We start from the raw sequence: 24,317 nt of genomic DNA, 5'->3' as shown, positions 1-24,317 counted from the left end.
TACCATTCTTCTTCTAAAACCATTAAAACCACAAGCAGTTATTGTTGAAAGCTACATGCAGGGATTCACTCTATTGTTAAAAAAGTGTTCCTCCTCATGTATGGTTTTTCCTTAGTTTGCCACAGTTTTCTTAATGTGAAGAAAGGAGGCATAAAACAGGCTCTGCAGAGTTGTGTGCATTTCTCCACAGCACTGTGTAAATAACACTGTAATGTAATGTATTTTTCTTTGAGATTGTCTAATTTTCTTACTTTTAATTTGTGTCCTTCTTTTTTTCAGAAACACCAAAATACCTCTATTTTCCCTTTCATGTGCTTCTCTGCTTTGGCTCATTCCCATACCCTTAGCAGCCAGTGCTGGAAAATGGGCAGGTTATCCTTCCTTCTGTGTAAATTGGAATTCTCAGAGTGTATTTCTGTATCACTTCATATTTTAAGTATGCCTCCCACTTTGGGACTGTCCTGTGAGGCTGGTGGCTATCCTCTTTGAGTGTCACACTGAAGTGCAGAAAATAGGTAAAGCAAAGCTGCTCTCCCTAAAAGAAAAAAAAAACCAACACCTTGTTGGCAGACAGTTTATCTGCTTTTCTAAGGAGGCATCATGTTCTTCATTACAGCAGTGTCTAGACTGCACTGCAGTAGCAAAATGTGCTGCTGACAAACATACTCATGCTCTGGCCAGACTCCTTCCATTGCCTGGTACATGTCGTAGACTGAAGCATCCCCTCTTTGATGAAATTCCTGGAATCATAGAATCATGTCAGGTTGGAAGGGACCTCAAGGATCATCTGGTCCAGCCCTTCTAATATGATTGTTTATATGAGATGTCTCAGCACACTATTAAGCTGAGACTTAAAACTTTCCAAAATGGGGGAATCCACCACTTCCCCTGGGAGACCATTCCAGTGATCCAATTTGTTGCATTTTGCTTCATGCTTCATCTTTGAACATTGATGGACCAGCTTCTCTGACCTAATGCAGTGAATATCTTGGAGAAGCAATGGTCCATGCTGTAAACACCTAACAAACACATACATTGCCTCACTTTGTGATTCTACTTATGGCATATGAAGCTGTGAACATCTGCTATGGATAAGGCATGCAAAAATCTTCTAGTGTTTGCATAGCCAGAAAGGTCCATGAATCTGGGACATAAAGGAACTTTTTCAATGAGTTCCTTTCTTTAAATGTACAATACCGGTGTCAGGGTAAATTTGTTGTTTAATTGATAACAGAATAGAACATTTGGCACTGATTTCTTCAAAATAATAAGATTAATATCTAGTGTATTTCTTAAATTTACTTGAAAAGTTAATGTACATTCTTTTTTCTCTGTTACAAAGGCTGCAGATTTTATTAGGTTATTAGATTATTGATTTGTGACATACAACAGTGTAAGTTACTCTGCTTCACTTTCAGGTACTACCATTACTTCTAATCTACATTGTTAATGTAAAATGAAGAGAACATAAAGTACCTTCCTGTCAATGCCTTGATTAAATATGAGGCCAAAATGAGGCAGGTACAATATGGCATCTGAGCGATAAGAAAAGCCTAATGGAGTAGATCTGGTACAGTAGAGTGGAGTTCTGTAGGAATTTTAAGTGTGCATCTTTTAAAATCAAACTGTGGACAGATGTTTGCTGCATTACTTGTTAGGGGGCTTCCTTATTTTTATAACCTTTTAAATTCCTCTGACTTATAGAAAATGGCCATTTAAAGTCCATAAAAGTTAATGCCGACCACAGAATTATTTGCCTAAAACAAAATTTCCTGCTTTTGCTGGGGGCTTTGCCCACATGGGGACCGGTTAAAGGGCAGCTGCATGGGGCTACCTGCTGCCTGAAGGTACTGAGTCCTCAGACTGTTTGCAAAAGACATTCAGGGGCCCCTGCCTCAGTTTTTGAGGGTCTCAAAGTCTTGACAAAAAAAGTAAAGCATATGCTTCCTTTGGTGCTTCCTGAAGTCAATCTGAAACAAAAAAAATCACCACCTTCTGTGCATGCAAAGTGTGCAGTTGTCAAAGATCAACACTTTATCTCAAACCTCATTTCCTCCATCACTTCTGGTAACACCATTCCTCTAAAATTTAGCTTCAGTACCAAGTTTTGCCCCTCACATACCATATAGTTCATAGGCTGGCTTATAAAAAATGTCACAAGAATGTTTTTATAACGGAAAATAGATTTATAGATTGTGGTGTTTTCCCCTTTATCTCTCAACAATATCCAAGGAAATTTTATTCTCACTACCAGGTCACTCCCAATGACCACTTACAGCACAAATTATGGTAGTCACTAGACAATAATTTAATTGCAGAGACCTATCTCTTCAATTTACCATCATGACTGAATTTCATGCTAGGCTGGAGCAGAGTACATATTTGCTGAGCTGTGTGGTTTTTTGAGTGTGTTGTTTGCTTTTCAGTCATGATGATTAATGCAAGTTAATTGGCAATCAAGTCAAATTACAGCAGGACAATAATGGTGACTGGATGTAGAGATTGTGTCAAGACAGATTTTGTCCAAATAGATAGGATTTATGGCAGGCAAATCTTGTTGCAGTTAAACTACTCTGCTCCACTGTGCAGCCTCTCTAGACCGTGATGTTTGTATATAGTTTTTATATCAAAATTTAACCACCTCAGTCCAGCACACATGATTTGCAAGCGTATTTTGTGGTACATGGGCTCATACCTGTGAAGTCAAACCTAGCTGGGTCTACCTGAGGTGTTTCAGGTCTGAGCGACCTGCCTGAGTTTTGGTCCTGCTCTGGCAGGGGGTTTGGCCTTGATGACCTTCAGAGGTCCCTTCCAGCCCCAGATATACTGTGATTCTGTGATTCTGTGATTCTGTGATACTATAATTTAAAGAAATAAAGTTTCTGTCAGCTCAGCAGATGTACAAACCTTTGTACAGAAACGCTGGAGAAGTTATGTGCCCCCAGTGGTTTTCCACGTGGTATTTTTCCTCCTGAGCAGCCTGTTCCTTGGGCAGAGCCTCTTCCCATCTTTTTAACGCATGAGCAGAGCCCCAGCCCAAGGCACTATCCACTGCTATGCCTCTGCTCTGGTTGGAGGAATTCCTTCCTTGAAAGGCAGTGAGTGTTGTGGTTCATGCAGCAATCAGTCCCCTTTCCCACAGAGAACTTTTTTTTTGGTCTTTGTCCTTAGGCATCTTTTTTTTGACTCTAGAAAATGGGATTCCAATTCCCTTCCTGCAAAATCAGGGCTCTGGCTCAGAAGCTGACCTTCTACAACAGCATGGCTGCAATGGAAATATGGGAGTGGAGCTGTTTGGTCTAGTTACCAGTTGTTGTTTACTAGAATAGTATGAACATAATGTTTTAATATCCCAGCCCATTATGACCTGCTTTAGATATAACCAAACATCAAAGGTAACCAATGAGAAACAGACAGTGCAGCATTGACTCACTCCCTCTACCATTCTATAGATGTGTGGAGACATATAATTATTTTTCTGAACCAGAGTTTTATTTGAAAACAAAAATGTTCACAATCTGAATTTATAGCTTGTTTTCATATTTTGGCATGGTGTATTGTATTGGAAAAAATGTCTAATTAAAAGCAGCCTTTTGAACATTACCCCAGAGTTCAATTTTGCTCTCCTGTTTTACTGCTTCTCTCCATGTCCCCTCTCCCTCCCACATACACTCCATGTGTTTGCCCACCCTTTAAAACTTTCATCACTTCCTTCTCTATTGTTTTGTGAGTCCTTCTCTGAGGTCTCCATGCCTACACAACACCCTGTGAAGACCATCCATGCAGAGTGGAGCCTCTGTGTGCTATCTGGGGTCTCCTGGCTGTCCCCACACAGTAAATGATTGTGCTGCAAGGTATTATCAGGAGTTAAGGAATTTTGTAATAACTTTCCTACCAGCCAAAGGTCACAAGTGCTTTGCTGGTATTACCAGGAGCTGAAGGGAGATGGTCTCTCATGTGCTGCCAGGGCTTCTGCCCAAGTTAGCAAAACACGGCATCACAGAAGGGCTGAGTCTGATCATAGACCAAACAGTCTCAAGATGATCTAGTCCCACCTCTCTACTCAATCAGGGTTACCTGGACCAGCTTGCTGTGTTAAGTTTTGAAAATCTTCACAGGTGGAAGCTCCATGACCTCTCTGGGCAACCTGTTCCAGTGCTCAGTCACCCACCCAGTAAAAAGGTGGTTTTGAAGGTTCACAATGAGTTTTCTGTATCATGCTCATTGCCTCCTGACCTGTCACTGGGCATGCTGAGCAGAGTCTGGCTCAGACCCCTTAACATCTCCCTTCACTGATGCCAGTCCAGTAAGTCCACAGCTTCCTTGCACTAGGGACCCAGGATATTATAGGAGCAAAAGGAGAGTCTTCTGGCTAAGGACACTGACTGCCATTTTGTAGACATAAATTAGCTACCATTTACCAGATCAAAGTTCTCATAAAATTTTAGCTTTAATCTCTCTCTTTGTTTCAGTATTTTGACTAAAAGACAGATATAACAATACTGTCTACTATCAATGAGTTGCTGGACAAAGACATATTTTTGGCCAGTACCCATGCTAAGGTCTCAAGTGCTTTTCTCAGAGCAGCAGGTACGACAACCTGTGTTTCCTCACGTGTTTCAGGGTAAGCAAGAAGCCAGCCTTTAGGGAAAAGGTTCATTTCCACTTGCTTTGCACAGCCTCACCACTGACAGTAGTGGAAGTCTCCAGTGACTTGCTATAATTCATACATCTCAGGTGTATATGGTGTGTACAACCACTCTGCAGATGCAGGGGGTCACTTTGCATCAAATATGAAGGAATACTGAACACATGATTCATGTGTTCAGATTCATGATTCATGATCCAAAATCTACCAAAATCTACAATCTGTGCCAGAATGCATATCAGGGGTAGAGTGAAGGTGATAGAAAGTACTCTTTAAATCATGCCAACTCCTTTTGGGGGTTGCCAAAACAAATCACTTACCTTGCAGTTAATAATGAGTGACATGAAGCCAACTCTGTAAGAAAGCTCTCAGCTCCACCCTTGGAAGAATTTAATGAAGTGAGCTTGAACAGGGCAGTGCCAGAGCTCTAAGCAAGATATGTGTCCTAGCATGGCACCCCAGTAATGTGGGTATTTCTTTCCTGGCACTGTTTCCCCAAGGCAATGTGCTGTGCTCTGCAGCTCAACCAAGAGCCAACTCAGAGATTCTCGTGCCACAGTTGGTATCATGCATATGAACACGTCCTTTAAGCTGTGCTTGTGGTGTATCCAGGCTCATCAATCAATTCCAGGAGGATCCTGCCCCTGAAAAAATGACTTTAAGAGTTAGCTTACTGATCATACATTTTTTGTTATTTGCCAGATAAAAGGTGTGGGTTGTAAAAACTGTCTTCTCTGTGTGAACATTTGTTCACTGTATGCATGTAATATTCCTTGCTGTTATACTGAATCATGATTAGTGCATTTGCAGCCTCTGAAATAAGAGGAAATAATCTAAAAATTATGCTTACATGAAGAACAACTCGGGGAAATTATAGAAACAAATCCAGTGCATGATATAATAAAAAGTGTAGTATTTTTATGCTGTAGTTTATATGATAAAGAGTTTGCTTCTGTGAATGCAATCAAAATACATATAGATTTTTCTTTTTTTTTTTTTTCTTTTTTGTTATAGGCTGAGTACTTCTATGAGTTCCTGTCTTTGCGCTCTTTGGATAAAGGCATAATGGCTGATCCAACCATAAATATCCCTATGCTTGGCACAGTTCCTCATAAAGCATCAGGTTTGTGCTGTTGATATTATAAATTTTGTTCCTGAAAAAAAGTATTCCAAAGCCAGTAAAGTCTAAATATTTTATTATGAATTGCAGGTTTGAAGTTTTATGCTGAAGTAATGCTTGCCACAGTGCTTGACATCGGACATTTTATGAGTGCCTTGCTTGACTAGACCAGAATATTTTGTCTGAGCCAACTCACATACATCTTCTATGTGTAGATAAGTCAGTAGAAACGTGTGCAAAATTGTAGCATGAAAATTGTGTGCATTAATATTATTACTGAAGTTGTGCAACTTTTGGAAAATAATCTATGATCACCATTACCAAATGGTTCTGTTTCTCAGAGGCTGCAGTTTGTGGACATTTTATTTTCAGTTGGGGTCAGCTGTTGGCATCAGGCATTCAGCTCGAAGACACAAGTTCCAGTTTAGGAAATTATAATTAGCTGTGAATTCTTAGCCCTTCACTGGAGCCAACAGCTCCACAGCAAATGAGTGGAGTCCAAGCCAATACAAGTGCTCCAGAAGCACTGTGGTACACAGTGAGCTGTGGGGAGTAAAAAAGCTTTCCAGGAGGGGCTGCAGAATTCACATTGCTCTGTAGTGGATGAGCAACAGTCTATGCCATCTGTTTCAGGGCTAATGCATGGGAGTATCTGGCAGAAAGGCAGAGCCATATCTGGGTGACAGTGGTGTCTTAGTGATCATGGTTTCATGGCCAGCCCTAGCTGCCCTAAGAATATGTGGGATAAAATGGGAAAGAAATGAGAAATGGAACAGGAGGATTGGGATGCAAGCAGAGCACTGGTATACAGGTTTACATCTTTGAACACTCTTCCTTCTTCTTCTCTTTATCAATGTATAAATTCTGGAAGTTTTTCTTTGATATCCTCTATATTCAGCTCGTAGTAGAATGGCATTGAATTAAGTTGCTGCTGCACAGCTTTTTTCTGTGGCACCTGGAATTTAAATTTAATGATTGGTTTCTCCATCCAGTGTGATTTTAATGAGTGGTATGAAAATGATTTGGGTGAAGAGTGCTATAATATTTGTACCATAATTGATGCAATTTGCTTGCAAAATTGGTTGCAAGCCTGATAAACTGGCAAGTAAAGACAGTTGGAAGTATCTAAAAAGTCACAAAAGTTCTCGTTAACCATTATTTCCACCTCCACATAAAGCAGATGAGATATGTGGGAAGCTATACACTCATCATCCTCTAATTTGAGCTAGTTTGTCCTTTAATTTTTAACTATCTATAAAAGCTAGACCAAAATTACCCCTTTCTGACTATGCCTAGGAAAATGATGCCTACAGGAAAGCTGGGGTAGAGCTTTTTGCATGGGTGTGTAGTGAGAGAAAATGGGGCAATGGTTTAAAACTTGAAGAGGAGAGATTTAGATAAGATAGTAGGGGAAAATTCTTTCCTGTGAGGGTGGTGAGACACTGGAACAGGTTACCCAGGGAAGTTGTGGCTGCCCCATCTCTGGAAGTGTTCAAGGCCAGGTTGGATGCAACTAGACCAGAGCAACCTGTCTGGTGGGAGGTGTCCCTGACCATGCAGAGATTGGAACTGGATGATCTTTAAGGTCCCTTCCAACCCAAACCATTCTGGTTCTGTGATTGTCTTCCATATCTTCTTCGCTGTAGCAATTTGCTCAGAGGGGTCATACACATCCTGATACAAGCACTGATTTTCTGCCCTTGTGCTGTAAGAAGGTTACTATAGTTCAAGAAGTTCACTGCATTTTAACTGTACTTATTCCCCTATTAAGGGTTTCCTTCTTACCTCATGGTTACGTGCTTTATGCAACTGTCTTTTAAAAGATTGGGGTACAAGTGCTTCAACAATAAAATTGCTTTAAAATGAAAACCACAACAGCATTTTCAGTCTGTAGGACTTACCAAAAGCAGAATGTGTTTCACCAATAAATTATTTTATATTATAGCAAGGCAACAAATAAGAAAAAATGGCCCAATTATGATTTGCAAAATTCTTTATAACAAGGAAGTTAAACCAAACCAAATGTAGGGCTGTTGGCTCAATATTTCATTCTGAAATCTCAGGCCAGCTTTGAAAGAAATGAATAAACATTTTGGTTTAGCTGTATCAAAAGCAGCTAGGAAGAGCCAGCTTTGAAGAAGAGAGATAAAATCATGTAATCTGAAGATTATTTAAGATCACTTGTGACAGTCACAGAGAAGCATTCCATAAGTCTGAGGTATCAGGTTTACTTTCTCACTAAAATACTCCAGATCCACTAGCCTTCATTATTTACTTTAAGTCTTTGTAGTTCAAAAGTGTTGGAATAGTTTTCCTGGAAAGTCAACTTCCAAATATCACTGCAGTTTACAAGTTCTGTTAGAGTGATGTGTCTCTGTCTTCTTTTTAAATATTTGCACCCATGATGTAACTCATCAATCGACCCATCTTGCCAGCACTTTATGGAATAAGTTTGAATTAAATCAATATCTTATTTAAATATTAATTGCAATGCCCAAACCAGCAAAACATATCTGAAGTAACTTTTTTTTCCAAAATGTGTAAGACTTTTTTCACAGAAGCTGTGTGAGAGCCTGCAGAGTTTAGACTCATCTTAGAAAATCAAGTGTAAGCTTCCAGCTTGTTTTGGTGTATCCTTGGATACCTCCACAGGAGTGATTGCCTTGACTGTGAGCAAAAGTGTGCTTGTGTTAAGACTTCTGGTTGTGCTGTAGACTGCTGGGGTTTTGTCAGTCAATGAGCACAGGCTCATCTCCTGTGTTGCTGCACTTCCAGTCCTGGAGCTGTCTATAAATAAGTTGATCTGTGTATCTCTGTTATAGGTTTTCATCAATGGCATTACTTTAAAGCTTAAATATAATTTTTTTTTTTTTTTGTATTTTGGTGTATGTTTTTATATGTAAATGTATCTTTATGCCTTTAAGTATCAATGCTATTGTTATTATTCTCCTTTAAGTCGTTCAAGTTGGATTTCCTTGCCTTGGAAAACAAGATGGGGTTGCTGCATTTGAAGTGAATGTGATCATCATGAATTCAGAAGGCAATATTATTCTCCAGACCCCACAGAATGCCATCTTCTTTAAAACCTGTCAGCAAGGTAACACTGAAGGGAACATGTTGGAATACTGCTAGACCAGGTTACCTGACTGCCTTGTGTTTCATTTAGGATAAGAGCTATAAAAGGTGGAAATAAAGTAGTCACACAGTGAGTAGCAATGGTGGTGAATATCAGGCTGTCCTATCCCTGCAGGTTTGCTACTCATTTACTACATTACTACATTACTACACTACTAAACCTTTTACTTTAGGCTCCATCTCCCTTAGCAGACTGGGTTGGAGGTATTTATGCTCCTCTTTACTGGTCATCATATCAAGGACACTGATAGAAAAATGTATCATATAAGATACTTTGAACGTGATTTGAAGTGCTTGGAGGAGATCTAGCCCTGTGAAACCAAGCTGAGGGTAAGGTTTCCAGAAACAGCACATAATTTGGAGAAGAGCATGGGGATCTGTAGTGGGGACACTGACTTCAATTCATACTGTTTGGTGCTTTGGTTCAGAAGTTTCTTAGATACAAACTTGCACATCCAGCCTCAATGTAAAAATCCTAAATCAGAAATTTCTGCAAAATGTGGCTTTCCCTTCTCTGGAGCTCAGATGGCAGCTCCTTGGATATAGGTAAGGTACTGGAAGTCATCAAGTCATAAAGACACAGAGGATGCACTGGTAAAAGAAGGGCAGCATGAAGTTACTGCAGCCTGCACTTAGAGAGTGCACCAATCTGTGAACCTATAGATCTATGATCCTATAAACTCTGTGTAATAAGTGGACTCATTTGATACCCTACAAACAACTATAATTATCACTTTAAACTGAGGCTGTGGAATTGAAAAATCAGTATCTAAGATAAGACAGTTATCCCGTGTAATGTGCAACTGTATCAGGTTGTCCCACCACAGAGCTGATGTACAGAGAGATACTTTTATTCTTATTCTGTTAAATCTTTGTTCCCAGTCCCACGCTTTCTTCTCTGCATTCTTATTTCTGAGCTAATTTGCTGCAGTGTGACTTCAAAGAGTGAGCAGCAGGAGCAGGAGCTGTTTATTCTTTGAAACCTCACTACACCTAAATAGCAAAGCTGCCTGGCTCCTTTGAAGCCTCCCTGCTGCCAATTAGCCCAGGGTGAGTGGAGGAGGGGAAGAAGAAGTGGGCAGAGACACAGGAAGCAAAATGGAGGCTTAACCAATCAGATCTCATGTACAAAGTTGGGTGGCTGATGTAAATACAACACAAAATGTCTTTTTATTTTCCGTTCAGTTCAAAGATGCAATTGAACTTAATAAACTCCAGAAATAGGTTTGGGGTAGTCTAATAGGGAAAGAAGAGTTACAGGTCTGTATTTTGGAAAAATGTAACTTAGAGCTCCAAACTCGGTTTAGTAATAGCACTCATCCAAGTTATAATTTCTGTTATTGTTATCATTATTTTGATATGAGGTGTAATACTTAACAAGTTAGCAGTATCGCATCATATGGCCTCTCAGGAGAGCTGGAGGTGATTGTTGTCCTGGTCTTTTGTTCCCAAAGCCATCTTAAAAAGAGGTGGGAACAATTTCCCAAATTCTAGAGATGGGCAGAGGAGTTTTTTCACCTCATCTTTTTTAGTATGAACTGGGGTAACTCCCACTCCTGCTCTCTCTCTGGTGAGGTGGAACCCACAGTGTTTTGGGGCAGATGTGGGTAAGGGTGAGAATGTCCTTACTGCTTGGTGTTAGAGTATGGGTGAGTTTCCTTCCTCTGAAAGATGCTGTTTGTGGTGAGGAGCTCCAGTTCCTCTTGCTGGGACCCCAGTTGCTGTTTTCAGTCATTCTTGGCCACCCAGCAGAGCCCATGCCAGAGAAAGTGAGGGGAGCAAGGGAGGAGTTTTGTGGGAGAGGAGAGGCTTTCTTGGAGCTAATAGGTGGCCACACACAAAAAAAATTGTTTTCCTATTTTTCTGTTTGAAATGGTATGTATTTAAGCATGGATTTTCTGTAATGAGTAGCAGCTCTGCCTTTGGTTACAAAGAGAGAAACTTTTAAAAAAAGAGCCCTGGAGTACAATGTTGGAACACAAGAAAATGAAAAATCCATTGCTACTATTGCTACTGCTGTAGCTTTCCTTTCAAAGCCTCACTTTTTCCTTCCTGTATCTATGGCCTTGGATAGAAGAGCATTTTAAAATTTTACCTTCCCTACACTCTCTTTCCTGTTTCTTTGGCAGTTGTACACTGTAAACAGCCACCTGACCAGGACATTAGATTTTCTTTCATTTTGCTTGATCTTGAGCAAGAGCCATTTGATGTGTGCAGAGAATACTGCTCATAGTTATAGCAGTAATTATTTCCCATGTCTCTAATCAGCTGTTAGCTAACTTCAAAAACAAAAGTTTATTTGTGTATGAGCCTCAGCAACAGATATATCAGCTGAATCAAATGTTGGAAGAAGGGAGAATAATTAATTTATTTTTTTTTTAAGTCCAGGATTGTGTTTTTCTCTGTCTCAATAGGAGTTACAGTTTAAAGAATCTCTGTAGGCTGCAAAAATATCTCAGGCAGACCCTCCTCCTGAATTTAAAAACATCTTGCTGCTCCTTGTCACTTTAAGCAAGGGAAACTTAAGGGCTAAAATTTCTTCAGTTTGAACTCAGGTATTGCTCAGTTGGGAATTGGTATAGATCCATGATGTCTTTACAGCATAGAGATGGCAGGTGCCAGCAGTTCCTGATGAAGCGATGAAGAGGTAAGGGTGTTGTTGGCACGTGGGTTTGGTCACATATGTTTACAGTACTGTTAAACTAAGGGAGAAAAAAAGAAAAAGAACTGATACCAACATGACAGCCAACTGCTGTCTAATAGATGACTTTTGGGTTGAGACATATTGGTCTACCTCAGTGGTTTTGAACATTGTCACTTGGAGTGTCTCCCAGCAGAGCATCAAGGTGAGCAAGTCATGCCTGCTCTGCCCAAGCTGCCCTCTAGCCCTGATGACAGGTGATGCTCGCTTTTTCCAATGGGAGTAGGCAGACTCTCCTGCATGCTTTCTTCTCTGTGAGAGATGTAGGCAGGTATTTTTGAGCACTTGCTTTTCTGCTCAGCAGACGTGTTTTCATAAGGTTCAATTTGTTTTGCCACTTGTGTGTGTTTTGAGGATGCTGGTGCTACCCAGAGGAATTTCTCATTCTTTCATAATGCAGCCAGTGCTGTCAAATGCTTCAACCAGTGTTTGATCTATAGCTGACATGTGAATGAGTTGGATGATGATATAGAACCACTGTGCAGGAGTGCTTTCATCTTCCATTCTGACCTTTCATCTAGCCTTGAATCTGAGTCTTTGATTTGAGCACAGATTTCATCACTTTGTCACCTCAGTACTAACAGATGTAGCAATCAGTGCAAAGCGAGTGGCAGTGCAGTCTGATTATAGCTAAAGAAATTGAAACTGGTCCTGTGTACTTAGGGCAGGTCTAACCAGCAGTGCAAGTCCTGCCTTGGCTGCCCCTTGATTTTACACAGGAGAAAGTGCTGCAATGGGCAGAGCATCCACGTGGCTCCTGTGCTTGCAGAACAGCAGAGCAATGGAAATTCACCATCTGTCAACAAGCACATCGTGCTGTTTGAGGGAACCTCTATTTGTAGACTAACACAAAAGAAACTATTTTCTCTCGAGGAGGTCTTAGCTGAACTTCCATTTCTGTCAGCATTTGCCTGTCAGCAAGTATTTTGTGATTGTTGTGTCACAAGAATATAGTGATCCTTACCAAGAGCTGAAGTATATAACATCTGACTGTTGTTATGTTTTCTGAAGCGGAGTGTCCAGGAGGATGCAGAAATGGAGGCTTTTGCAATGAAAGACGTGTCTGTGAATGTCCAGATGGATTTTATGGGCCTCACTGTGAGAAAGGTAATTTAAAAAAAAATCCTCTCAACTGTCTTCTTTACCACAATCTCAAAAAAATTGCACTGTTACCTCTCCTAAAAATAAGAATGGCCTGTTCTCATTTTGAGTCCATACTTGTATGAGAATTATTGTTATCATTCATGTAAACATTAATAGATTGCAAGGAAGATGTTTTCACTCTACGAGATTGCTTTTAACAAAAACTAACACAATAGTTAAGTGATCCTTGATCATAAGGAATCCATCTGGTGAAAAGATCAAATAAAATTCTTCTGCCAATGAGGACTAGATGGAAAACAAAGCAAAGGACTTGTGTTATGCTGTGTTTGTTTATTTGGAGACTTGGAGATAAGATCTGATTTAGAGGCAGGCTGACAATGAAGATGGGAAGATGAAGGAAAGAGTCTCCTTTTCCTTTCCATAAGTGACTAGTAGCCCCAAATGACATTTCCAGGAGTGAGAGACCAAAAAAATGAGTGATTAGGTGATGAAACTAACCCTTCATCCTACCTCTTCCTTCATCACTCCCTGTGGCAGACCCTCCCTGGGGTGACATAAGATGGAGCAAAAACCATCCCCATGGACATCCTATTCCAATGCCATACTTCACTGAGCCCCAGCTGCTCTGGCTATATCTAAAATATTTAGTACAAGGGATCAGGGATGTTCTCTGGCCTGAGGGCCAAATGGCACAATTCAGTTTGCAGTCATTCATGTGTTTAATAAACTCTTAACCTCAAAAAAAAAAAAAAAAAGAAAAAAGAAAAAAGAAAAACCCACAAAAAAACAAACAAACAAAAAAACACAGCAAAAGCAACCTCCAAACTCCCTGTCAGGAGGAGCCTGTGGCTGCTGCTCTCCCCAGGGCTATGCTCAGGAGGGTCAAGAGGGTTTGCTGGTCAGCCAGGGACAAAGACATGCCAGAAACATCCTCTCTAGAGGCAGAGCTGTAGAAAAGTCCTGAGAGAGAACAGGGGCTCTGGAGACAGTTCAGGGGGAACATACAGGACAGTCTGGCCATGCAGCAGCCTCCCTTAGCCTAAATTAGGTATGGGTGCCCATGCTTGGGCATGCAGAGGGAGAAGGGAGTGTTCATTGTAAAGCCTGCCTGGGAATACCACTGAGTTTCTGGCATCTCTGAGTGCAGCCCTAAAGAGTCATTCCTGCCTACAGAGCATAGGCACCAGCTGCAGCACCAAGGTCCTCTTCTAGAGAGGGATGGTCTGGGAGAAATGGAAATATTCAAGGGGTGGAAGTGAGCACTTTGCTGTCCCCACTTTGGAATTAAACTGTATAAGAGGCAATTTCTGCTTGCATATGGAAACACATTTGAACTTAACTTTGTCTTCTACTTTTTTAGTAACACTGTATACAAATTGCCAGGTACAAGCCAGAGATGTAATTGGTTTAATCCACCTACAAAGGTGCTTTGCGAAGGTAATTTGTTATATTCAGCAGAAGGAAAAATCACTTACGGAGATGAGGTGCTGTGTGTTGAACTAGCCAGTTGCTATCACACCAGTGATGGGGTTTTTTTCTGTTTTTCCTGCTCCTCAGCACTGTGTGCTCCTCGCTGCATGAATGGTGGGCTCTGCATCACACCCGGGCTCTGCATCTGCCCCCCGGGCTTCTACGGCATCAACTGCGACAAAGGTAACTGCCAGCTAAAACCCCCTGGGCTCTGGATCCATCAGCCTCTCATTATTCCCCTGTGTTAGTTTCCCTCTAGGAGTGGATTTTGGAAAGTCAAGCAAGTGATGAAACAAGTTTTAAAAGCTATTCTTCAAATAGATGCTATAGCCCAACCTAGCTGCTGCTGAAAGTGCTTTCACAGCTGGATGGCAGGTATCCAGATACACTAACCCAGTGAAGGATAGTTTAGATAATTTCTTTAGTTGATCCATTGGAAGCTGTGAGACCTACCACAGAATTCACTTCTATTTCTGGCCTAGGAAGAAGAATGATTGCTGTTTGAACTCTGGTTTCTTGGAGCAATATTAGCTTTACTAAATAGTACATTATTTTGCTGCATCTGGACACATGAAAAAAAAAAGAGGGGTGTATTAATTTTTGTTGCTGCATTGAGGCTCAGAAACAATAAAAGGAACAATCAGTTGTTCAGAACAGTAATTTGAACCAGTCCAAACTACCACATTTTAAAACCCAAGTATTTTCCTGCAGAAATATAGCTGACCTGCCCATGGCAGAGATGATGACAGAACATCACATTTATTGTTGCAGGACTATGTGAAGCAGTGAATAAATGCAAAAGGTCCTTGTGGACTTTCCAGCAAACTGATGGGAACGTTCCTATGCCTTTAGGTATACATAAACAAACTGTTGTGCTCAAAACTCTTTGGACTTGTACCTAGTCCTTGATGAGACCTTTACTATATTTTAAAAATATTTCCAAACTGCATTGTGGTCAAGTGCTCCCAATGTCCTTAAGGGTATAGAACTTTAAAATTAGTATGAATCCCAGTTGTTTGGTGAAAAGTCACATCTAATACAATGTAAGTAATTAGGTAGGTGAGACACAGCATTTACATCTATGTCACGACACAGCAAAAACTTATAAAGATTTACTTCTAGTTAAACCTCAAATCTCCCAAGGCATTAATTGAGAACTGTAGTAAAGTGTCCTGTTCTAGAAGCAACTCCAGTCCCAGGCTGTGCTCCTTTATCAGGCAGTGGCAGTTTCAATAGCAGTAATGACTTCATCCTTCAAGAAGCTTTACGTGTGAGGATTGATACAGATGTAAAGCAACCTCTCCTCAGGGATCTCACTGCTGTATTGTTCACTCCTCTCTTTCTATACTGACTTGTGTGTGTGTCTGTGTAAAGCATTATGTAGGAAAAACCACATTTCAATCTTCCTTTGTAAACCAGATGAAAAGGTGTTATTGCAGCTTTTTAAAACCTACTCAGTGTTTATTTATGATGAGCAGAAGTAAACATTAAGGCCAAGTCAGACCAAGTTCATGTTAGTGAGTTAATTTATTCCTCTTCTATTTGTTTCAGCAAACTGTACAACAACCTGTTTCAATGGAGGAACATGTTTCTACCTGGGAAAATGCATCTGTCCGTCAGGCTATGAAGGAGACCAATGTGAAATTAGTGAGTAGCATCTTGGTTTGCTTTCACTTCCACCAGCTGCTTCTGGTGTTGGTGTCTGAGCAGTGATGTGCAACCTGCCTCTGCTGGGCCTTCATATGACAGGTTGGGACCCACAGAGAGTCAGATGCCACGTGCCTCCAAATGTGTTTCTTACTGATAAATTTGACACTTTGCTAGACCATCTCATCCCTTACCTTGTGTTTGTACAAGTAACTGGTCTTGGTAACAAGTAACTGGTCTTGGTAACAACCCTCAAGCCGTAAGTATGGAGGGGATGCTCTGTGGCAGGCAGATGTGCAGCAGTGCCAAGTCCCCCTGGAGCAGCTGTTTTCAAAAGTTACAGCAATTCACACTTGGGCACAGCAGATCAGCTTTGAGCTTGCACCTCTGAAAGGGCAACTATAAGCTGGGGGTGGAAGGGTTTGGGGTAAAGGGAGGGCTGAACCATAAGGGCTGAGAGCTTTCACAGAAGGTATTAAGTTGCATTCACATGGCAACTTGAAAATCCATGTCACGAACATTAAAAGACTTGCTATTTTCAGAAGTTTAGCATCAAAGCATTTCAAAATATTTTAGCTCGTGGTTGATCTACGTGTGCTATGTAAAGCTGGGTGTGGAGATATGACCAGGCTGGAACAGACCTGGGAGGTCAGCTGTCAAGTATTTGATCTCACTAAAAGAAGAGTTTTCTCACAGCTCTGTTAAAGTGGATTGATTCTATAGTTCCCCACACTTGAACAGAGTATGAGCATTTTGGTTTAGAGAGCATACACACAGGTCATTCTTTCTGGGCTTGAACTGTACAGTGTGTGAGGAGCTTCTCCTGCTGTAAGTAATCCCACTGACATTTCCCAGTGCCTTCACAGGAGCACAGGGAGCAGCAATTAGCTTGGGATATGTAAGAGCTGATTTCTTAATATGCATCAATAGAGACAGGCTCTTGCTGCAGTTATGAAATAGGTATCATCAAATACTTCAGGAGCAGATGGAAATAAGCTCCAGTGCCAATATGAGACAATAAATTAATTACTGTGCAAAGAAAAAACAGATCATTTTGCACAGTGTTTACATGTAGTTAAACAGCAGATGTATGCAAATGTTTCACCTATGCATTATGTATTATTTTGCAAGTCCTTTTTACCTAATCTATACTTGAGCCAAACAGAAAAAATAAAACACTTTTTATATAACTAATAAAGATTATATTTTGATATAAATTCAGATCAGATGTCAGCAAGAACAACAGTGTGGGTTTCCACTGAATTTATCTTTGTTTACATCAAGTTCCAATTTGACACTCTGACAGAACCTCATTTCTTTCTTCAATCCCCACGCAATAAGCTTTGTTGATACTTCTCAGATGAATAAGGTTTAGTTCAAAGCTTGGGAAGCATGTATTTTATGTCCATGGTGGGGTTTTTTTGAGGACAATTCTTGGAAATGATAATGCAGCACCTATAACTAAAGGTGTTCTGCTTCACTGGACTGACCCAGGGGCTCTTTAGCTCATGGTTTTTTACTGTTCCTGGGGATAGGTGCAATTGATTTTGGCATCTTGGAAAGGGTTACCTGTACAACTCAAATCAAAAGAATTAAAATATTGGCAGTCAACTAGTTTCTTTACAAAAGCAAGGAAAAAAATCAGGATATGCTAAGAGCTGAACAGGGATCACGCCGATGAGGACAAGGAAGCTATGCACTTGGCAAAGCTTTTTCAAAGCTGGGATGACAATTCTAAGAGCTGCTGCCACCTCTGGTCACTGCACCAGTGGCAGCACAACAGTGGAAGTCTGCAAGAAGAGCCAGACAAGGCTTAGAAACATCAGATGAGAAACACAACTCATTATCTTTTCTTAGATCTATGGCCAGCTGCACTCAGTCATGGGGGTCTGGAAATAACAAAGGGAAAGCCACCTTCTGAAAACTGCAAAGGTTTTATTTTGTATTTTTTAAAATGTTTTTTAGAGATTTTGAGTGCTTGTCTAGTAGTTGAATCACTCTCTAAGACTCCTGGGAAACGTACCCATTCTACAACACTAACAAGCATTCACAGTCTTCCAGATTTTTTGCAGCTATAGTTTTGCATTGTCTCTAATTAGTCACTTAGTTTGAGCCAGAGAGTTTTATTTTATTTTGGATTCCTTCTCTATTTGTCACCAAGTGTTTTGTTGCTTTTCCTGCTTCTCAGTAAATAACAGGGAGGGTTACTGCTCTTTCCCTCATTTTGTGAAAATATCTTTAGGCCAAAGTTAATTGAACTGTCCTGAGCCAAATGGTTGCCTAATGCAACTCTATAGAAGTTGCTATCATGCCTCTTGAACCATCTCATCCAGATTGACTTCAAGAACTAGGATAATTCCTGGATTTCCATGGCATTGCTCCTTTGGGTCATTAATAAGTTGGGATCCAAATGCTTGCAGGTTTGAATACCTAAAGATTCCCTCTCCAGAGGCTCCTGTGGGGAAATCATGCTTTTGTAGAACCTCTCCTTGGCACAGTTTGTTTGGTTGACTGGTTATGAAGCTTCTTTCAGGGCTATGAAAATAATTATGCACCTTAGGAACAAATGTATGGCAGAAGTCTGCTGGGGTTGAGAACTGGGCAGGCACTACCTGGGCTGCTGAGCTCACAAGAGGGCAGGCTGAGGTCAGGAGATGAGGGCATTTGCTGAGGTTGTCAGCACAGCAAGCCAGTGTTGATGCTTTAATTAGCATGTGCAGGTTTCTGTTTACATCCTTTTTTTTTAAAAAGGAAAGGAAAGGAAGCAGTTTGCTGTCCCAGATTCCAGTTTTTTGTTTCCTCACTAGCTGGTAAGTATTAGTGCTAAATCTAGGAAGGGCTTTTTATTTTTTTCTTTTTTTCCTGTTTTCTGAAGAATCTAGAAAATGTAGGATTAGAAAAGATGAAAATAGGTTTCATATGACAGTGAGAAAAGATGAAGTGGAATGTACAGTCATAGAGGAGATAAGAGGCTGAGGTAGCAGTTCCTGATGTCCTGAGAGTGCCCAGGGACGTGGCAGCAAACCTTCAGCCTAAGGTGTCCTCACCCATGTCCTTTGCTTGCCCTTCCTTGAGATGAGTGAAGATATAATTAGCTTAATAATGCAAATTGGCAGTCTGGTGGTGGGAGACTTGGCCTTAAATTTGAGGAAGGCCCTTGGTGTGAGTCAGGCTCAGCAGGAACATGAGTATGGATCTCCTCCATCAGCATGGACCTCCTCCCTCTCATCCAAGTCAGAGCCAAGCAAACCTTCCTGTGGCAGCACTCTCAGTCCCAGCCTCTTCTTCTGGCCAAGTCTCAATGTGAGGGAAAGTAATTTCCGGGCTAAAAGCCTTGAAAAATGTCTGCCAGCTCTAATTACTGTTATGCTCTCTTCTTCACAATCAGGAAAGCAGGGTAAGCTTTGTTAATGTGCCTTTAGTGTCTGAGCTGTGGGGTGGAACAGCCCTCACTGCACCATCCACAGCACCATGGTGCTCCACAAGCTGACAGCCTCAGCCAGCCTGTTTATTGTCTGCAAGCAGCTGCCTTTCCTCTCTGTTCCTGACAGTCCTTAAAAACCTCTCTTGGATGCTACCAGGTTTTCTTCTGCTTGTGCCCCTGGGCTCTGCAGAGCCTGATGTGGGACACAAGTTTGGGTAAAAGCTGCACGGACATGCAGGCTGTGGCTGTGCTAAATTATTATCAGTTTTCAACGTGGAAGAATTCATATAAAATGGAAGCACAGACTTGCAGCAGAGTTTTTCTGCTGTATCTATAGTGCACACCTACACCAGCATCCGATGAGTTTTTTGCAGGCTTCTCAGACTCTTGTCCCCAGTAGGTGCAGGGGATTAAGACTGTTGTTTTTGTGGTTTTGATTTCTAGGCAAGTGCCATCAGCCCTGTCGGAACGGAGGCAAATGTACTGGTAGGAATAAATGCAAGTGCTCCAAAGGCTACCAGGGAGACCTGTGTTCAAAGCGTAAGTATCAAAGTCACTCCATCAGGCTTTGTAGGAGCATCAAGCAGGCTGTACAATACCTTTTTTACATAAAGTCAGCCCTAAGTAATTGTTGTCACAGTATTGCATGTTAATTTTAGACCCTGGACATACAGTAGATGCCAGACTTAATGGAATTATGAAAACAGAAATGTTTGTTTTGGTTTTTTTTTTTTCAAAAGCCTCTCTACTTTCTCTTGTATACTCTGAGTTTCTACAGAACAGCAGTGTGCCAGCTCAGTAACAGCACTTTAGTGATAGACAAATGCTTAGTAAAGCATCAGCACATTGCAGTGTTAAAATCCCACAGAAGCACAGTGTCAGATGGAGGATGCTATCCTTCTTCTCCCAGTGGTTCTTGTGCGTGCTCAGCTCTGCTGTTCCATCTGTTGCTCCTGTGAGAGACTGAGCCAGGCACTGCAAGGGAACTAGGGGGGGGGAGGGAGTGTGTGTGTGTGAAATGTTTTGGGGCTCTGCCTCCACTCACTGCAAAGTCACAGATTTACTGTGAGGGTTCCAGAACACACCAGCACCAACTTACCTTGAGGAAGAGCAGGGAAAGCAAATATTCAACTCTGGCCCTGGAAGGAGTGTCAAGATGTCAGGTGTATGTGCTTGCTTCCTTACAGCTGTCTGTGAACCCAGCTGTGGCCTGTATGGTACCTGTGCTGAGCCCAATAAATGCCAGTGCAAAGAAGGCTGGCATGGGAGACACTGCAACAAAAGTAAGTGAAAAAACAAACCTCAGGGGTCTGTACTGGGGGTCTTACACATCCTAAATCTCCACATCCACATCCTAAAATCACTGCTTCAAGAGTCTTTCCAGCATCACTGATGATACCACATTTCATTTTGGCCTACTCTTTAATCTAAACAATAAAATGAAGATTTTCAGTGGTCCATAAGTTTAATTACTAAAAAAGCCTTTGGAATTGTTTAAAAGTGTTTTACCAAGATCACATTTTGTATTGGAATTTCCAGAATCTTGTATCAATTGTAGATAGATGACCTTCCATGTCTTCCACCCATGATACAGAAGGGATCTAAAGTCCTTCAGTATTCCTTAGTAATACCAGCTGGCTTAAAAATGTTGGGTAGGCATTTTTAGAAATAAAACTCTGTCAGGCTTTAAATCTGATTAAAACTTAGAAAAAAGGAAAAATATTTTAGAAACTTTGGGGAAAACTTAGAGTTACGTACCATCTATCTTTACCCAATTTAGAATTTTCCCCACTTCCCCATCCATTCTCCACAGACCATGGAAGATATTGCCACAAAGCAAAGTTAAAGACCTTAAATGAATTTCTGTTGTGCTTATTGACACATTTGGTACCCAGTGAGTCAACTGATCGCTTGAGTGGGTTTAAAATAGCACTATAATATTATTTGAAGGGTAACTGAATATATCCACTAAGAACTTGTGATTCAATTTTACACTTCATGTGCAATCCTGGTGTAATACCAGATCTTCATGAGGCATTCTGTACAGTCTCCCGTGAGGGAGAACTTCATGAACTTCAATTAATAAGTTTAATATGAACTTTTTCTTGTTGTAATACTCTTCTTAGAAAGAACTGAGATAGCAAGTAGAAAAAAAAAAAAAAGTACTTTGGATGAACATCCCCAAAGAAGTAATTACCTGATACTCATAACTGCCATGTTACCAGGATTCAATAGCCACATTCTGCTGTGAGCTCTGAGGTTTTCCATCCTTAATGACTTGAAGTTTGGGTAGAGGCCTGTTGTGTTTAACACTGCAAAAGTCTCTGTATTCAGAGAAGAAACTGAGGACAGACTGTTTGGGTAAAATTCACCTCTCATTTTAAGTTCCTGTGTTGGGCTTAAATTGCACATCCAAGCCTGCATGCCCTTCAGTTCACACTTTTCAACTAAAACCAAACAGCTCCTGATCTTAAGAGATTTATAGTTAATTTGAGAAACTTGCTTCATACTCTATCAAATTAATGACTCTATGGTAAAGCTGTTCTCTTAAAAAGAAGTGGTTAAAAAAATGAAAACAGGACTCAGGTTTTCAAAGTAATTTCCATGAGCTTTAAGAAATGAGATGGGTAAATGAAAGTCTAAATAATTACAGCACAATACTTTGAATTCCATTTTTATTGTTCGTTTTCATTTTCCACAACAAAGCATCTCTGCTAAGCTTGTTTCAGCTGCTTACCCCCCTTCCCCAAGGTGTTTATTGTCACTGCTGTTCTTTCTTTTGGCATTCAGCCATAAACCAAACCCAAGCTCAGGTTGCTGGTGCAGATTCTCCCCGGGGGTGATGCTTATGCCCCTCTTTAGAGCCTCCTGTGGCAGATCTGCGTGACTGTCACCCACCAGTGTGGGCTGTGCACATGTGAGCCCATGGCTGAGTGTGCCTGGGTGTGCTGATGGACCCTTCCTGCATTCCCTGGCAGGGTGAGAGAGCATCTTTCCATGAGTAAGCTCATTAAGCAGGATCCCATCCATCCCGGGGGGCACATAGAGGGGCGAGCATTTGCGTAAGGTAGAGCGAAATCCTTTGTTCAAATGGACACACACACACACACATACACGACTGTTTCCACTTGAAATATCAGCAAAGGATCACAAGCCCACTTCTGTGGTTTCTTTTCTCTTGAACTGGATGATTTTCCAGGGTACGGAGCCAGTAGTCTGAGTGCCCTGAGGCCAGCAGGCAGCAAGCAGAGGCAGCACACGCCTTCGCCGAAAAAGACTGAGGAGAGGCATGTTCCACCCGAATCGAATTATATCTGGTGAACTCCAACATCTGAAAGGGTTCATGTTACACAGAGTTCATAGCCTTCATTAACCTCTCAAGGATTGAATGTTAAAACGCTGTTCATTACAGATGAGATTACCGGCTGGAGTTTTATTAGCTTCATTATAAACCACTGAGCTGATATTTACTATTCCTTTTAAGTTTTATAAATACTTCTATAGCATGATTATATAAGCTGCTTCTTTCAGTGCTCTGGATGGTGTTTTGTACTATACTTCAGTTATGTTTAAACCTCCTTTTTTTAATTATGTAGCTGCAAATATCTTCCAAAAATTAACAAACGATATTCAAGCAGAAACCTTGTAGATGCTAACCTGAACAATCTCAATGACTACAGACTTAATTTGCCTAAGACAGAAGGAAGGTGCCTTTTACATTTTTGCTATTGTGTATTTAGACTTTTCCCCATGAAAAAGAAATAAATAAGTTACCTAATTTAAGAACTGAATAACTCAATTCAATGTTAGTTTTGACCTCACAATTTTGCAAGGTGCTGTGTATTACAGATACACTATGGTGGTGCCATTTAAGCAAGGTAATATATTGTAAACAAAGTAGAACTGTAAGGTATGATCTTTCCGCATTGGCTTGAAGCAATATAATATATTGTAAACAAAACAGCTCTTATGTAATAGACTTTTTATACTGATGGTTATGTATAAAATAAAGATGTTGCGTTAATTTTTTGAGTACTGTTCTGTGTGGCCTGCTCTGGTCTCATCAGCACTGGGCTAGGACCATGGCTTCTCTAAAGAACCCTCATAGAAGAGTGGAAGAGCTGTATTGGTTTCCCTGTCTCTGCTTTTAGCAACACAGCTCTTAAAAGTATTTCAGAAGAGGAACTCCTTCTTGTGCCTTTGCAAAGGAGAGGAAAGCACCAAAGGACAGGTTTCTTTCCCTGTATTTTGCCTTTCTCCACGGACTCCTTTCCTCCCTGCACTGCCAGCTGGCCATGCCAAGATGGTGTGTCCTCTTCATAGCACCCCCAGTACCTGTGACCTTCTCCTCAGAGCCTCTGACCAAGCAGACAATAATCCAGACCTGGTGATATTCCCAGTTCAAGGGTGATGCTTCCATGTCGTGTTATTCACAGACAGTAGAATGTTTGGGTGCTGCCTCTCATGACAGTCAAGGGCCACACAGTTTGTGATGTGTTATGGTTGGGAAGCAAAGAAAATGGTTTCTGTCTGCACTGAAGAGAGATAAGCACTTCAACAAATGATTACTAACCCTTGTGGTACTGCAGTTCTGTAAACTTTATATAGTGAACAAAAAGAACAAGGAACACATAATTTGGGGCGTAAAATTAATCTTAAGGAGTGAAAGATTTTGAGTATCAAAGGGAAAAGTCTAGTTTTTAACCTGACCTTGCTGGTCTTATTTATTCAGTGGAACCAGAGGCAGAGTATAGCACCTTCCTTATAGAGAGGAAGGACAACTTTCTCAGGATCTGTTTTTACCTTTATGCAGCAGGACTATAGGTGCTGCCCAATAAGCCTGATGGACTGGAGACCAATCCCCCATTGCCACACGTGGCTGCAGCCCTCCAGATCCAGTGCAGGGAGAAACAAATCTGTGGGTAGAGGGGCAGGGTCATCCCATCCCTCCTGCTACACCTGGGATGATAATGAGAAACAGCCTGAACAAGGTGGTTTGGCCCCTTGCCTGATTATCGTTCCCTGGGATGGCAGTAAAACTGCTCAGGTTTGCTACAGAAGGAGCTTT

At 41.0% G+C, this 24,317-nt stretch overlaps 1 protein-coding gene across 1 annotated transcript in view; it reads left to right on the top strand.

Moving 5' to 3' along the window:
• The window catches only part of WIF1 (WNT inhibitory factor 1), a 41,989-nt gene extending 18,708 nt beyond the window's left edge, over window positions 1–23,281 (top strand). Inside the window, exons 3-10 of the mRNA XM_030459405.1 lie at window positions 5,663–5,771; window positions 8,725–8,865; window positions 12,616–12,711; window positions 14,266–14,361; window positions 15,730–15,825; window positions 19,694–19,789; window positions 20,437–20,532; window positions 22,449–23,281. Of these exons, the coding sequence (XP_030315265.1) occupies window positions 5,663–5,771; window positions 8,725–8,865; window positions 12,616–12,711; window positions 14,266–14,361; window positions 15,730–15,825; window positions 19,694–19,789; window positions 20,437–20,532; window positions 22,449–22,570 (852 nt within the window). The 3' untranslated portion in view covers window positions 22,571–23,281. The remainder of the gene's footprint in view (window positions 1–5,662; window positions 5,772–8,724; window positions 8,866–12,615; window positions 12,712–14,265; window positions 14,362–15,729; window positions 15,826–19,693; window positions 19,790–20,436; window positions 20,533–22,448) is intronic.
• Window positions 23,282–24,317: the final 1,036 nt, after the last annotated feature.

This window comes from Calypte anna, chromosome 1, assembly GCF_003957555.1.
Source record: "Calypte anna isolate BGI_N300 chromosome 1, bCalAnn1_v1.p, whole genome shotgun sequence".
Lineage (NCBI taxonomy): Eukaryota > Metazoa > Chordata > Aves > Apodiformes > Trochilidae > Calypte > Calypte anna.
This window is presented reverse-complemented; position numbering and strand designations above follow the sequence as displayed.